This window comes from Notolepis coatsorum, assembly GCF_963971535.1.
Source record: "Notolepis coatsorum genome assembly, chromosome: 2".
In the NCBI taxonomy this organism is placed as follows: domain Eukaryota; kingdom Metazoa; phylum Chordata; class Actinopteri; order Aulopiformes; family Paralepididae; genus Notolepis; species Notolepis coatsorum.
Genome location: NC_140166.1, coordinates 19,773,854 through 19,790,101, shown reverse-complemented (window position 1 = coordinate 19,790,101; position 16,248 = coordinate 19,773,854). Strand labels below are relative to the sequence as shown.

At 44.1% G+C, this 16,248-nt stretch overlaps 1 protein-coding gene and 1 long non-coding RNA gene across 2 annotated transcripts in view; both read left to right on the top strand.

The window, feature by feature from the left end:
• LOC311222789 overlaps positions 1-8,993 on the top strand; it is a 66,935-nt gene extending 57,942 nt beyond the window's left edge. The window contains exons 2-3 of the long non-coding RNA XR_014619379.1: positions 6,378-6,472; positions 8,911-8,993. This is a non-coding gene — a long non-coding RNA (uncharacterized lncRNA). The remainder of the gene's footprint in view (positions 1-6,377; positions 6,473-8,910) is intronic.
• A 4,996-nt stretch (positions 8,994-13,989) lies between these two features.
• Positions 13,990-16,248, top strand: part of LOC311248176 (nucleus accumbens-associated protein 2-like) — a gene marked incomplete at both ends in the record, with an annotated part of 69,535 nt that continues 67,276 nt past the window's right edge. Inside the window, one exon of the mRNA XM_084337971.1 lies at positions 13,990-14,427. Within this exon, the coding sequence (XP_084194097.1) occupies positions 13,990-14,427 (438 nt within the window). The remainder of the gene's footprint in view (positions 14,428-16,248) is intronic.

Here is a 16,248-nt window from a genome sequence, read left to right as displayed (position 1 = left end):
TTTATCTGTACTCTGGTTGGGTGTCCCCTTCATTTATCTGTACTCTGGTTGGGTGTCCCCTTCTGGTTGGGTGTCCCCTTCATTTATCTGTACTCTGGTTGGGTGTCCCCTTCATTTATCTGTACTCTGGTTGGGTGTCCCCTTCATTTATCTGTACTCTGGTTGGGTGTCCCCTTCATTTATCTGTACTCTGGTTTGGTGTCCCCTTCATTTATCTGTACTTTGGTTGGGTGTCCCCTTCATTTATCTGTACTCTGGTTGGGTGTCCCCTTCATTTATCTGTACTCTGGTTGGGTGTCCCCTTCATTTATCTGTACTCTGGTTGGGTGTCCCCTTCTGGTTGGGTGTCCCCTTCATTTATCTGTACTCTGGTTGGGTGTCCCCTTCATTTATCTGTACTCTGGTTGGGTGTCCCTTTCATTTATATGTACTCTGGTTGGGTGTCCCCTTCTGGTTGGGTGTCCCCTTCATTTATCTGTACTCTGGTTGGGTGTCCCCTTCTGGTTGGGTGTCCCCTTCATTTATCTGTACTCTGGTTGGGTGTCCCCTTCATTTATCTGTACTCTGGTTGGGTGTCCCCTTCATTTATCTGTACTCTGGTTGGGTGTCCCCTTCATTTATCTGTACTCTGGTTGGGTATCCCCTTCATTTATCTGTACTCTGGTTGGGTGTCCCCTTCATTTATCTGCACTCTGGTTGGGTGTCCACTTCATTTATCTGTACTCTGGTTGGGTGTCCCCTTCATTTATCTGTACTCTGGTTGGGTGTCCCCTTAATTTATCTGTACTCTGGTTGGGTGTCCCCTTCTGGTTGGGTGTCCCCTTCATTTATCTGTACTCTGGTTGGGTGTCCCCTTCATTTATCTGTACTCTGGTTGGGTGTCCCCTTCATTTATCTGTACTCTGGTTGGGTGTCCCCTTCTGGTTGGGTGTCCCCTTCATTTATCTGTACTCTGGTTGGGTGTCCCCTTCATTTATCTGTACTCTGGTTGGGTGTCCCTTTCATTTATATGTACTCTGGTTGGGTGTCCCCTTCTGGTTGGGTGTCCCCTTCATTTATCTGTACTCTGGTTGGGTGTCCCCTTCATTTATCTGTACTCTGGTTGGGTGTCCCCTTCATTTATCTGTACTCTTCATTTATCTGTACTCTGGTTGGGTGTCCCCTTCATTTATATGTACTCTGGTTGGGTGTCCACTTCATTTATCTGTACTCTGGTTGGGTGCCCACTAGGGCTGACCTTCGATAATTTTTTTGGAATTCGAAGCTTCGGGGCCGAGATTCGATTTTAATTCGAAGCTTCGAAATAAAGCATTTTTTTTTTTTATGTTGTGGGAGTTGTACAGCACTTTGTTCAACTTTGTCAGTGCTGTAAACCTTTAAACCTTTTTAAATCTTAGACAAACAAAACACTTTGCTTTCATGAAATATTGTAAGCCGTCATTTGAGGCTTTATAAAAGCAGCACAATGAAAACAAATCTGTCAGTGCCGAGTCCGACCTCATCTTAAATAACAAACAGCATTGCTTGTTGTAATTAACAAAGAGAGGCAGAGTTGATTTAGCAAAAAAGAAAAAAAAAATATATATATATATATATATATATTCATATATATATTTTTTTAATAATCGAATTTAATTTTCATATTCAAATCCCATGCCCATCGAACGAAGCTTCGAAGTATTTAAGACAGCCCTAGTGCCCACTTCATTTCACTGTACTCTGTACTCTGGTTGGGTGTCCACTTCAAGGGGGCACAGCCTAGGGATAAAGGGTTAATCCCCTGAAGGGGGAGGAGCCGAACCATGGGGGCGTGGTCAACATAGACCAATGGAAGAGGATATCCCTACTAGGGCTGCAACGATTAGTCGACATAATCGACGACGTCGATCATAAAAACTCGTCGATGCAGAATGTTTGCGTCGATTAGTCATAAAAAAAGTTATTTTTATATTTATATATATATTTTTTTTTGCACTATATATCTTTGTGAAAGTGGCTTCTCAGCTCTGGTCCAGCTGAAGACAAAGCAGAGGAACAGATTGGACATTGAGCATGACCTCAGAGTTGCTTTGTCTACCATCACCCCAGACTTTGAGACTCTTGTCAGGAGCAAACAACATCCCCAGTTATCCCATTAGTTCCCTGGGATGTTAAGCTAAGAAGTCTGCTATATATTTGTTGTTGTTATTTAAACACTTCCACTTTAATTTGTATTATTTAATTTATTTATCTTGTTATGGGGTGATTGTTGTATTGTTCAAATACATTTAGATTGAAAGTTGCTTAAGATTCAAATTCAAATGTTTCATGAGTAATTATTTTAATTTGCTATGGGATCATCATGTTATGTTACTGTAAGTTAACTGTTAAGGCAGAGGGACTGGACAACAGGGTGACATTCACAGGTGTGCAGACTTGAGCATGTGAGGTAAAACATGCATTGGAGAAGGAGCCATGCCCACAGGAAGCAGAGATTGAGGGTGTGACAAAAATAATCGTTAGATTAGTCGACTAATCGAATGGCAAAAATAATCGTTAGATTAGTCGACTAATCGAAGAAATTATCGACAGATTAGTCGATTACCAAAATAATCGTTAGTTGCAGCCCTAATCCCTACTGAGTACAATGCCACAACCTGCAAGTCTCTACGACAAACGGTTCAAAAGATACACAAAGGGTTAATCCCCTGAGAGGTCATTGCCAGGTCATTGAGTTTATTGAGTTGATTGACAGCTCCCTCTGAGTCTGTTCTTACAAGGAATGTCAACAAACACCCTCGCTGGCAGTGTATTCAATCCACTGGTCACCGTTCTATCACCGTCTTCCATGCACATTTCACCGTTTTAGCTGTGGTCACCTCCCCCCAATCTATACATCACATACATTGAATAAACCCCGTTTTCTCTCATTCCCCCCTTTGATTCTCAATCAACTTTCAGAATCAACAGACTACTTGGTTTTTCAATTAATTATACCCAAAAATAGACTCATAACAATGAGGGCCCCGCCGTCTGCTGTTTTGCCTTATTGTTTTCCATTACCCGCATCACACCCAAACCAGAAAGGATAAACAACGGTCATGGAGGAGAGAGAGAGAGAGAGACAGAGAAAAACACAGATTGCAACTTTTCAGACGACACACCTAAAACCCTTCGGCCCCCCTATTAGGTACCCCACGTCCAAATCAGAGCGCTCCCTTCCCTCTCTTACAGTACACCTCCCATCTTGGGCCGGTCCCGTCTTCTAGGGCAAGGGCCCCTTTCAGTGACGGCTCCTTTCCTGAGCTGGTCCCCCTCCCAGGGCGCGATCCCCTAGGCAAAAATGTCTCATCTGGTCTGCTACTGCTCAGTGTCTCTGGCTGTCCTCTCCACATCTGCTCCTCCATCGCCGCCATCTCCTCTCTCTCGTCGTGGATCTGTGTAGGCCCCTGCGGCTTCCTCCTCCTCCAGTCTGTCTCCTGGTCATCTCCATCGCTGTCGGTGTCATTCCCCCCTTGAAAGCAGAAACACAACACCGGCAGTCGTCTGTACATTCGACTTCCCTTGTTTTGCTATTAGTCTACCACCTTCTCCACACCTATTATCTATCTTACAGGGCGGTTCCCTGTTTGTTGTTTTCCGGCGTGACACTTGCAGTTTCCGATACCCACTCCGCGCAACTCTTCATCCCAGTTTGACCCCCAGCACGCGCCAGTTCTTCTGGTGACGTGTCTTCTGAAGACCCTGCCTATCTATTAGGTGTGAGAAGGCCCCACTGGAATTCAAACTCCCTCTTTATTCCATAATTAACCCATTCAAATAACTGCACCATCTTTCTGTGCAATTCTTATTTAATCATTGTATAATTAAACTCTATATCTAATATTATCATTATAATAATAATCCACTCTCTGTGCTCATTAGATTCACTATTGAATCACTCCCCCACTCCGCCACTAGATGGTAGTACAGGCCTATATCTAAATATTCCCCTATGAGTAATGAAAACTCCCCAGCACTACCCCCTCTCCGCCACTAGGTGGCAACCTACTCCTCCTCTATGGTGGTTTAGTTGACGTGTCACTTCCTGGTTCTTATCTGTTGTTAACTCCTCGTGGCTCCTTTGCTGCCATCTTGACTCGGTGCAAATGGCTACTCTCTCAACAAACGGCCGCTGCCCTTCCTTCCAAGGTCTAAAAACACCGCTGTTTTTCCTCTCTTTCCTATCCATTATCAGGGGACGCTTTCTCAGACTAATACTCTTGCCTGATCGGACATAATACACACTGGTACAATCTCCTTTCGACTTTCCTTCTGTTATGAAAACAGTCCCGCCATTAACAATTTTTCGATCTGGTTCAAGCGTTCCCCCCCCCTTTCCTCATCTCGCATTTACCCTCCTTAAACCAAAACTGTGCAGCCTGCCTCGTTTGCTTTTCATTCTCTGTAGATAACACCCTCGATTTTCACCATGGCTCTCTGCTCATATTATTACAGCTGGCATTCTCTCTGTGTCGAACTAGAAATGTTTACGTTTACGGATGCACATCTGTTCGTTTTTATTTGGCTTAAAAGATCAAAACAACCGTGTGCACAGTGAACTCACATTTTTGATCGGAGCGCTGTTTCCCCTACAGCGCTGGTTCGCCTCCTGACCGCTCGACTCGCCGCTCTCTCCCAGGGCTGGCCGGCCTTGCTCGATCATGATTCTCCCACACACGATGATTGTTGTCCACTGTCGTCCCATTATTGAAAAAGTCTTTTTCCGTTGTTCTTATCTCTCGGCAACCAACTGCTCCCGTTGTTTTAATCTCTTGCAAATCCGGCTGTCATCGGCACCAACAGTAAGATCCTGATCAAACTGGCCAGTATCACGTCTTCATCTGTTTTGGCTCTCCATCCAATTCCTCTGCGTTGTGTCATTTTAATGGTCCTGACGTCTCCGATACCGGCTGATAAGATCCTTATCTCCCCCGATAGTGCAATCCATAAACCATAATAATTCTCCACCTCCGTAAGAATTCGACACTTCGACAACGTGAAATACCTTACAAGGAAAAGCGTGGTTTTATTTGATAAACAGAAACCTCAGCTCAGATGTTAACAGATGTTATTGTCCTTGAAGAGTCTATTCTAATGATCTTTCGGTGTGTTCGTCTATCGTCCTTTTGTTATTCAGTCCAATAGTGTTCAGGCCTGGTCTTCAGCCTAACCCTCCTCGCGTTAGCCGAAGCTAAAGATGATGTGGCATTCTCCCCCCCCCCCCTCCGTGATAAGAGGAGAGAGAGTCTCTTCTGGTTTCTTCCCTCTTGGTCTCAGTCGGATTTTAGTCTGCCTTACACCCGGAAACACCGTTCAACTTATAGATCCTCGCCGTAGCAACGATAGCCCACCCCTTTCTGGTTGTCATGTGCCGTGTTGTCATGACAACTGCGTTAATAACCTTTAACACCATTAAACTTTCATTAAGATGAATCTCTCTCCCTCCTGCTCTGGGCCTACAGTACACTCTAATCTCAGATGTTCTTACAAGGAATGTCAACAAACACCCTCGCTGGCAGTGTATTCAATCCACTGGTCACCGTTCTATCACCGTCTTCCATGCACATTTCACCGTTTTAGCTGTGGTCACCTCCCCCCAATCTATACATCACATACATTGAATAAACCCCGTTTTCTCTCACCTCTTAATATGAGCACTTGAAGACCTGAATGAAGGGTTATGTGCGATATTGTGTAATTCCGTCGACAATAGACCTGTCGCTAAACCACGCCCCAAATAGAATTTGTCCAATCATATCACAGCGAAAATCCCCGCTGGCAGAAAACTCGGACACCACCAGAAAAGCCATTTGTGGGGCGCATCAAACCAAACATCTGTGATCGAAACCACTGAGAAGAGTTAAGTTTCTATGTTATTATCTAGCTAATATCTGATGGTGAAACGCTGTGTGTGGGGTACCTGTAATTCGGACACCAGGTACCCTGAAAGACTGGATGGAGGAGTATATTTCATACCTTTTCCGAAGCCCAAAAGAAAACTCGACAAATGCAAGCGGTGGATTATGCTGTGTCGTCGACCACATACACAACTGAATGTGAAGACCATTACCAAGGACACTTATGTTTGCGCAAAGATAAGGTCAATTCATAAAGACATAATATTTGACGGCATGTATTAGAAACGTAGACCAAACTATTAGTTTGCTAACGTTTGACTTTGACTGCCAACTAGCTAGCGTATATCCAGCCCAGCTAGCTAACGTTAGCTGCCAACTTGTTAGCCAGCTAGCTAGCTACAGTGTTATCAACATCAACGTTTGCTGTCTGACTTTTCGTCCTCGCTAGTTAGCTGGTGTTTTTAGCTAACTTTTGCTAACTGTCTTTTCACCCCAAAGCACTTCAGAGATGGGAAGCCAACTCTGGAATATCCAGATCCCATCCGGGCTCTCGTGTCTGCTCCGAAAAGACACAGACCCTCACCCAAAAAAAGGTAACGTTACAGTCAGCCAGGTGCATAACAGTGGAAATGATGACCAACAAGGACAGTTATAGTTATAGATTTAATGTAGTGACCACCATTGATAGTATAAAGAACTGGCTAACAGACAACAGGTTGTCACTAGGGGTGGGAATCACCAGTTTCATCACGATACGATATCGATTCTTTGGACAACGATACGATATTTTCCGATATCACAAAGTCTGCCACGATACGATTAGATTCAGGTGCCTGCGATCGATATGAGACGATATTATATGCCGATTTATAACAATCAGTAACATTTAAATCAACAACAAAAAAGGCAATGGAAATATCATTTGACATTTTTATTTTTTATCTCTTCCAGACATTTAAATGAAAAACAATCTATTGTTTTTAATACAAATAGACCTCCTGTTCACTGTTTTTGGTTCGTTTTTCTTTTTTTTTCGATATTAATATCCTATCACAGCGCTGTATTTTGGCTGGAAAAGGCATATTGGGAGTCAGAAGGTGCAGTACCGGCCAGATCCTGTTAGTGGGGCTATCTCGAGAATGCAGTAACCCCCCCCCTCCTTCCCAGTCCCTAGTGGTCCTCTGCTGCTCTCTCTATCAGCTTAGCTTAGTTAGCTCACGCTAACGCAACGTTAATTTTGGTATTTAACGCGACGTGGGCATAAAGGAATGGCGAGGATGGAAAGCATGTTAGATGCATTTGACCCCTTGTGGGGAAAAAAACAACAGGCACTTATTTCGGGCAAAATAGGCGGACTCTGAAGCAATGCTGTCTAACGTCTACACACGCTGAGCTGCGCTGAGCTACTGTTGTTGTTGCAGCCAGCCGGGCGGATATGCTCACGAGGGGATTTTCAAAATAAGAGTATCGCAATATGAATCGATCTTTTTACGTTGCATCGATCCTATTTGATAATAGATTGATATATCGATCTGGATCGATGTATCGTCCCACCCCTAGTTGTCACTGCCAGTGGCGTAGCGGAGGCCCCCGCAACCCCCGCGGTGCGGGGGGGCCCCGGAGCTTAGGGGGCCCCGCCCCGACTGTAGACTATCCTCTTAGATTTCGTAACGAGCGCGAACAGGGCGCAGACAGTGGAGCCCAGTATGGTTCTGCAGGGCTGCAGCTGGATGCATCTCGCACAGAGGGCGGGGCCCCGCCCTCCCTGCTATGATTTGCTCACCTGCGATAGGGCTGATAACTAATGTTCATTGGCAGCGTTCAAAACACAGCGGGAAGCGCCGGTAAAAATGCCGCAAATATCCAAGCAAGCGGCGGTGCTTAGAAAAACAAGATGAGAGCGAAAGCCGAACAGGAGACGGCAAAGCTACGAAAAAGAACATCATTGTTCCAGCAGGCAGCAAAGGTAGACTGACTCTAACGTTACTGAAGAATGCATCGGCAGTAAGCTCCCCACCCAGGCCGGCCGCCGCGCCGCGTCCACCGCTATCAACACGCCGGCCCAGGCAGACAGACAGCCCAGCCAGGCCCCCAGCCACGCTACAGCCGCCGAGACCCGAGACAGGTTAGAAGAATATAACGTTTTATTCGCCATAACCAGTACGAGTAGCCTACAGGTTACATTGGAACTGGAATCTAATCCGTAAATTTTTTAGTACATGGTTTAAGTGGCCGCGATGTCCAGTGTGATGATAATAATGATGTGTGTTGTAGCGGGACGGCCAGTCACGATATGACATGGCATGAGATTATGGGTCATTGTAATTGCGAGGATTTACTGAAACTGCAAGTAGTGTCAGAGCCTGCATAGGCGGAGGGTGAGCTCGACATTAGGGTCGGCTGTAATGGGATGGACCAAATGGACAAAATGTTCTCACTTTATTATTGATTTAGGGGAGTGGTCTGCCTTGCGGGGGGGCCCCGACATATTGCGCAACGCCACTGGTCACTGCATCTAGGCAACAAGACAGAATCCATATTAATGGGTTAAAAAATAAGGCTAAGCAGTGAGGACAAACTTGTTATAACCACCGGAGGAACCTCTGGTGAACCTGGTGAACCTCTGGTGAACGATGAGTAATGTCTCTATGCACTTTGTTGATGAAAATAATTGTTTTTAATGCACCAATGATCATGAATGATGCTTTTTTTTTATAATAAAAAAAAAACTGAAACATGAATACTACTACATGCACTTTAGATATGCACTAAGAATGCTCGATGCACTTCAGATGCCATAGTGCCACTTGAAACCAGTAACAACAGGGACAACGATGTAAATAAGTCCAGACTTTTCGTTTTATCCCTGACAAGGCAAATACAAATGTTGATCTGTCAAAGTTGTTATGTTTGTTGTCAATAAAATCCACTTTGAGCTGCATTTTATGTATGAAAGATGCTCCATAAATGAACTATTATTATTATCTGTCTATGCTTAGCTAATACTCAGCTTTTTGTGTTTTTTTCACAGCATGAGGTGTGCTGGGGATGTTACTGCCCTCACAGAGACGACACAGGTCAACCCAAAACAGGACATGAGTGACAATGAAAGAGGTCTGCTTTATGTTTTTGACTAAAGTGAGCATTATGGAATGTGTGCAGCTTTACAATCATGTCATTGATGAACTGAATATCTCTGTGAACTCTCTCAATATATATATCTCTTCTTGTAAAAAGTACAAAGTCACAGAAGTTGAGTCCGCTAAGTAGTAGTTGCCCTTGAATTTGGTAATAACAGTTGTGCCTCTTTGAGATGTGCATGTCTTCTCCGTCTTTACGCACATATAAATCTTTTATGGCTGTGGCTGCCTCTGCTACCGTCATGTCCCTTGCTGCAAAGGGACATTTCACCTCAAGCAAGCCTGTTTGACCATTGTCACATATTATTGCATCTGGTGTTGCCCCAAGGAAGGGGAGATCTGGTTGCAGGAGGAGGCCAGAGCTATGAACATGCCTATATCTGGAAATGTCTCCTGGTACAGCTGCTTGGCCTTTGACTCATTGGCAGAGCCATAGGTTGTTGCAGTAGCAGTGAAGGGCTTGGGGTAATATGTGGACTGTATGAAGGCATCTGAAATTTTCGTTCTCTTTAGTATCTTGCCAAATTCTGATGCAGTCAGCCTGCCCTCTCGCTCCTTGTGCCACAGTGGACATTCAGCCTGTCCCGTGGTTTGCAGTTGTAGTTGTCTTGCTTCCTCCAGATCAAAGCTCTGGATGTGCTGTGGTGTTGGTATGGCTATGTCTGGAGAGAGGGGCATGAGGATGGTCTTGGTACAGGAAGGGATGTTGCTGGGTTGGTCTGTGGGAGCTGCAACAGTGGGAGCTGCAGCGAGAGAAAAAATTTGAAACATCAACGAGTAATTTGTCTCCTCTTATCCCTTTCTCCTCTCATTTATTTCTCCCCTCATTCACCTCTCCCCCTCATCCCTCTCTCCTCATTCACCTCTCCCTCATCCCTCTCCCCTTATCCATCACCCCTCTCTCCTCCCCTCTTACTCCTCTCTCTTCTCTAAGAAGGTCAGGGTGTGGAGGAGCCTCCAGATGAGGAGTGCCGGCCTGTGGAGCAGGCTCCCCCAATGGAAGGTGGACAAGAGGAGCGAGATGAAAGATTGAGAAATCAACAAGCACAAATCGAATCACTGACGAGTATAAATACTGTTCTGAGACATAATCAAGTACCAAATAGATTAACACCAGAGGTCTTGCAGGACAGACGTGTACCAGCCTATTTCAAATATGCCACTGGATTCACTTATGATCAATTCAACAATCTATGTACTGTGTTTAGTATACCTAGCAGTGAAACAGCACAGCAAACTTCAGTCCCATTGACATACTGTATAGCAGATGTGATTGGCAAATTAACACAATGCATGCGTGTGCAGCTCTTGCTTGTTCTTATGAAACTGAGACAAAATCATGATTTAAAAGATTTGGCATTTAGATTTATGATTGATGAACGTAGTGTTGGTACTTTGTTCAACACATGGGTGGACTACATGTTCACAGTTCTAGGGGAACTACCCGCATGGCCTCATAGAGACATAATAATGGCACAAATGCCAGGAAAGTACAGAGAGGAATTTCCTACAACGATGGCAATATTAGACTGTACAGAGTTAGAAATTCAAACCCCAACTTCACTTGTATTGCAGAGTCAAAGTTACTCAACCTACAAGTCTGCAAACACATTGAAATCCCTCATAGCATGTGATCCACGAGGTTCTGTAATATTTTGTTCAACTCTTTTCACTGGATCTATGTCTGACAAAGAAATAGTTAGGCAGAGCAACGTTATTGAGCTAATGAAACATCTGCTTAAACATGGCTGCAGGAAGGGGATGGGCTTATGGTAGATAAAGGATTTTTAATTGAAAATGACCTACAAGAAATTGGACTTGAAATAAACATCCCACCCTTCGTCAGAGGAAAAAGGCAGATGCCCTCTACAGATGTCTGCCTGACAAAAAAAAGTGGCTGCACACAGGATACATGTTGAACGTGCTATATCAAAGATAAAGAAATTTAAAATTGTGTCAGAGAGGATCCCTAACATAAGGTTGACAAACATCAACCAGATCTGGTATGTTGTGAGTATGCTGTCTAACTTCCAGCCATGCATCCTAAAGAATACCATTACCTGATAGCTCAAGCCACAACCAATGGGGTAGTCCTTTCCACCTACTGCTACCTGTATAGGGGTCTGGTTAACAATGTAGCTTATAGGTGTGCCTCTCATTCCTCTCAGTGTCTCATATATTTCCTCACTGATTCCTGACTCTTTCCTAAAGGCAGAACGATACATGTTACTGTTAACTGTGTTAGAAATGTATCGGATGTTGTGCCTAGGCTATTATTCTTTCACATCAAACTGCATGATGGTGCAATTTTTTTCCAATAAACTGTGAAGGAGCACCATTTTGCCTTTATTACCAAATCTATCTGTGTTTTTATTGTGCTTTGAAACTACCTGTTAGGAGTGTAGGTGGGGATCACTGGTCTCCGTTTGCGGTTCAGTTTGGCTTTTGCCACGACTGCATAGGTTATAGGCTGGCCTGCTACCTTCTTCCCTCTGTGTTTATGCCACTGCTGTGGCTGACTTGTACAGGAGGCAGTGTCATCATTTTGGGCACGAGAAATATCTAAACTGTACATGAGCCCAATGATGTGTGAACAGTAACCAGGTGCCCTATGGTTTCAACAGCAATGAGAAGGGGAGAAAAAAAATAGGCTACTGACTGTTTGAGAACACTGCTCGTACTAGCTGCTACTTGAATATCACTAATGTTACATAAATGACACACCTGTCGGGTCTAGCTACTGGCCTACACAGTGGCTTTGACATATGCAAATCCAATGTCTGCCTGACTTTAGCCCTGCCCCACCCACTCAGTATACCGGGTGAATGAGAAAGCTTGTATACTGCGTTGGACCACTAGCCTAAACTAAAATATCAGCAATAGTAGTAATCATGGAGGTCTAAGGTAATAATGTGTTAGAAATTACTTACCCTGCAATACACGAACAACACTGCTCCATGATGGTGTTGTCATCAGCAACATTGATAGAGAGCCTGTGGGGTTTCTCACTTTTCAGTTGCGAGTGATAGCATTTGGCCTCGATTCTAATGGTTTCTTTTCTGTAAATGTTTATCTCATGAACATACTTTTCCACTGTGTATTGTAACCCTCTCTGTCTGCTTCTAGATGAAATATTTGTGTCATCTTTAAAAAACAGGTCTATTACCTGCTGTGGTAAATCTGACAATTGAACTTGAGGTCCCCCCACGGCCATCGTCATTCACGGTCGGCTTTGTTTGTCCGAGTTTTCAAAGGGGGCGTGGCTTAGCGATAGGTCCATTGTGGCCTGGGTGGCGATCGGCAAACAAGGGGGGAAACAGTAAAAAATCTGGTTTTTGCTAGAGTGCAAAGCATAACTTTCAAATAAATGGCCATAAGTTGAGATAGAAATGTCTAATTCCATTTATTTTTCTTTTGTGAGCGAGGGCACAGTCGTGTCATCGTTCTGATGTGTTGTTTTTATATCTACTGTCGCAATTTACAAAAGGTGACGGTAAAAAAATAAATGCAGCTTCTACACTCTAGTTCGCCAAATTAATCCCTATGGACCGAAATGTTCCCGTTTAAAGTCCATTTGTAGCCAAACGGTGTGGTGAAACTTTCCGAAAAGTAATAGCAACTCGAGTTGGAGCACGCCGTCGTTTTGATACCTTACACGTGTATGTGGTGCGAAAGCTCTGGGAGGAGTTAGCGGACAAAAATCAGCGGAATAAATAATAAAAATAGTATAGATTACAATAGTGTGGCAGTGACCTGGCTATTACACTGGCATCAAATCAATCACGCTCTCCTGTCAACAACAACATATTAAAGGGCAATTACAAATCAAAGTCATCTTATTAATATATAAATATATTTGTATTGGTCTTATGTAATGTTCTAATTTTCTCAGATACCGAATTCATTAGCTGTAAGCCATAATCATCAAAGATTTTTGAAATAAAGGCTTAACATATTTCACTATTTGTGTAATGAATTTATATAATATGATTTTCACTTTTTTTATTGAATTACTGAAATAAATGAACTTTTCCTCGATATTCTAATTTATTGAGATGCACATACATATATATATATAATCTTTTAAATATATATATATATATATTTATACCTCTCTGTTTTTCTCTATATATACCTCTCTCTCTCCTTCACGGCTTCTCATTTACCCTGTCTCTGTTCCACCCCTCCTCTCCCCTTCTCTATCATATCCACCTCTCTTACTTCCTCTCCTCTCCTCTCATATCATCACATCTTATTTATCTCTTTCCTATCTCTCCCATGTCTCCCTCTCTGTTGTCCCATCCTCTCTTCCCCGTTTCTCTCACCCCCCCCCTCCTTCTCTCCCTCCCCCCTCCTCCAGATCTTTTAGGTGTTCTTGCCATCTGTGTTGACCACCTCCAACCAACACCACCCTGATCCACCTTTTCCATCTCTGTTGACCACCTCCAACCAACACCTCCCCGATTGACCTCTTCCCTTCAGGCTGCTCCTTCAGTCTCCTCGTCTAAAACCTCCACCCTAGCCTGCCTCCGCCTACTGCTACTACCTCTAATCTCCACCTCAGCCCCATTCTCCACCCTGTGGACCCCAGCCCATCCAACTACTCCAACCTACTGTGATCCAGACTCTGGACCCTACCTACCTGCACCAACTTCTGCTGGCCCCCAGTCATTACCCAGGTTCCATAAAGCCTTCTCTGCCCAAAACCACACCCACTAAACCTAAAGCCCCACCCATCCAGAGCCCCGGTTCCACCCCTCTATCTGACCTCTGAACCCTACACCCAGGAATGGAACCTAAACATTGTGTTTCTGATTCATCATGCATCCCTGAAACGTAAGGTTTCTGGACATTGATTTGTCCTTTCCAACAGCCCCCTGCGAGGACCCGTTGTCCACTAGCCAGATACCAGCCCCTGGCCCTGAGGAGCACCTCTCTATCTTTAACAACAACCCACCCGGCCCTCCAGCATGTCCGGGGGTCTGCTGCAGGTGGAGATCCCAGACTTTGGCAGCTCCGTGCTGGGCAGTCTGAACCAGCAACGCCTGCAGGGTCACTACTGTGACGTGTCCATCCTGGTGCAGGGTCAGGCCTTCAAGGCCCACCGCGCTGTGCTGGCTGCGTCCTCCCTCTACTTCAGAGACCTCTTCAGCTCCTCCTCTTCCTCCTCCTCCCCCACCTCCTCCTCGCAGTCAGTGTTTGAGCTGCCCTCCTCTGTGACTCCGGCATGTTTCCATCAGATCCTGTCCTTCTGCTACACGGGCCGGCTGAGCATGGCCGCCAGCGAACAGCTGGTTCTGATCTACACGGCCGGCTACCTGCAGATCCAGAACATTGTGGAGAGAGGCATGGAGCTGATGCTGATGAAGGCTTCCTCCTCTTCCTCCCCACTCTGCTGTGACTCACAGGTAGGTATGTGACTGGCCCACATTCACAGCATAGATAGACAGCATAGATAGACAGCATATATAGACAACATAGATAGACAGCATAGATTAGATAGACAGCATAGATAGACAGCATATATAGACAACATAGATAGACAGCATAGATTAGATAGACAACATAGATAGACAGCATAGATTAGATAGACAACATAGATAGACAACACAGAAAGACAGCATGGATAGACAACATAGATAGACAGCATAGATAGACAACATAGATAGACAGAATAGATAGACAGCATAGATTAGATAGACAACACAGAAAGACAGCATGGATAGACAACATAGATAGACAGCATAGATAGACAACATAGATAGACAGCATAGATAGACAGCATAGATTAGATGGACAACATAGATAGACAACACAGAAAGACAGCATGGATAGACAACATAGATAGACAGCATACAGTAGATAGACAACATAGATAGACAGCATAGATTAGATAGACAGTATAGATAGACAACATGGATAGACAGCATAGATATACAGCATAGATTAGATAGACAGCATAGATAGAAAGCATAGATAGACAATATAGATAGACAACATAGATATACAGCATAGATTAGATAGGCAGCATAGATAGACAGCATAGATTAGATAGACAGCATAGATATAGTAGAAGTAGAAAGCTTTATTGGCATTGCACAATACAGTACAACAAAATTAGTTTGTGCAGCACCTAAAAGAACGATACCTACATACACACTCTACCACACAACACATCCATGATGTACCCATAGCGTAATATAGTGCGGGGGACCTTGACCTCTGACCCACACACCTGTTTTTATACACAGTTTTTCATACACCTGTTTTTATTTATTTTTTTAAACTTTGACCAGTCAGCTGGTTCTTTTCGCGTTTATCGCTTTTTCTGGTCAAGTATGACCGACAGAAACAGGTTGAATGGGGTATAGATGGGGGGAAAGACACTCTGAGAAAATACGGCGAGTCCGGGAGTCGAACTCGTGTACCCCAGATCCGTGACGCGCACGGTTGTCCCCGACGCCGAAATAGCGTTCGAGGTACGCGGTGAGCTACTGGAGCTCCCCTATACACCTGTTTTTTTACACACTTGTTTTATACACCTGCTTTTATCTCATCACGCTCTTATTGATATTGATAGATATGATTTAATTGAATTTGATCATGTGCTTATTTTTAATTCATGATGCAGACATAACGTGAAACAACTGAATGAAAATAACTGTCAATGTCTGTATACTGTGTGAGCTGCGAGATACCTTGAATTTCCCCAAGGGGATTAATAAAATAAAGTATCTATCTATCTTCTATCTAGACACACTACCATACCATACATACATTAGTTGTACCCATATTCACTATCACACCACACATTAATGTACCCACACATACCCTCTGCTACATATTATGCACTTCACAAAAACATTAAAAAGGTTTTTAAATATTGCACATTAGAGAATACCATTATTGCATTATTGCACATGTCCCAACATCTGTCATATTGCACATACAGTCTATATTATAGTGAGGTAGATGAGGTGGCAATATGGGGGGGGGGGGGGGGGGGGGTGATTGTTCAGTTCAGTGATCTGATGGCTCTCGGGAAGAAGGTGTTCTGCAGCCTGGAGGTGCGGGCTTTGAAGGCCCTGTATCGCCTCCCAGATGGCAACAGGGAGAAGAGGTGGTGAGAGGGGTGGATTTCATCCTATACAGCATAGATTAGATAGACAGCATAGATAGACAGTTTATCCAGGTTACAGCCTCTTCTTTAACTAACTGTAAATATGGAA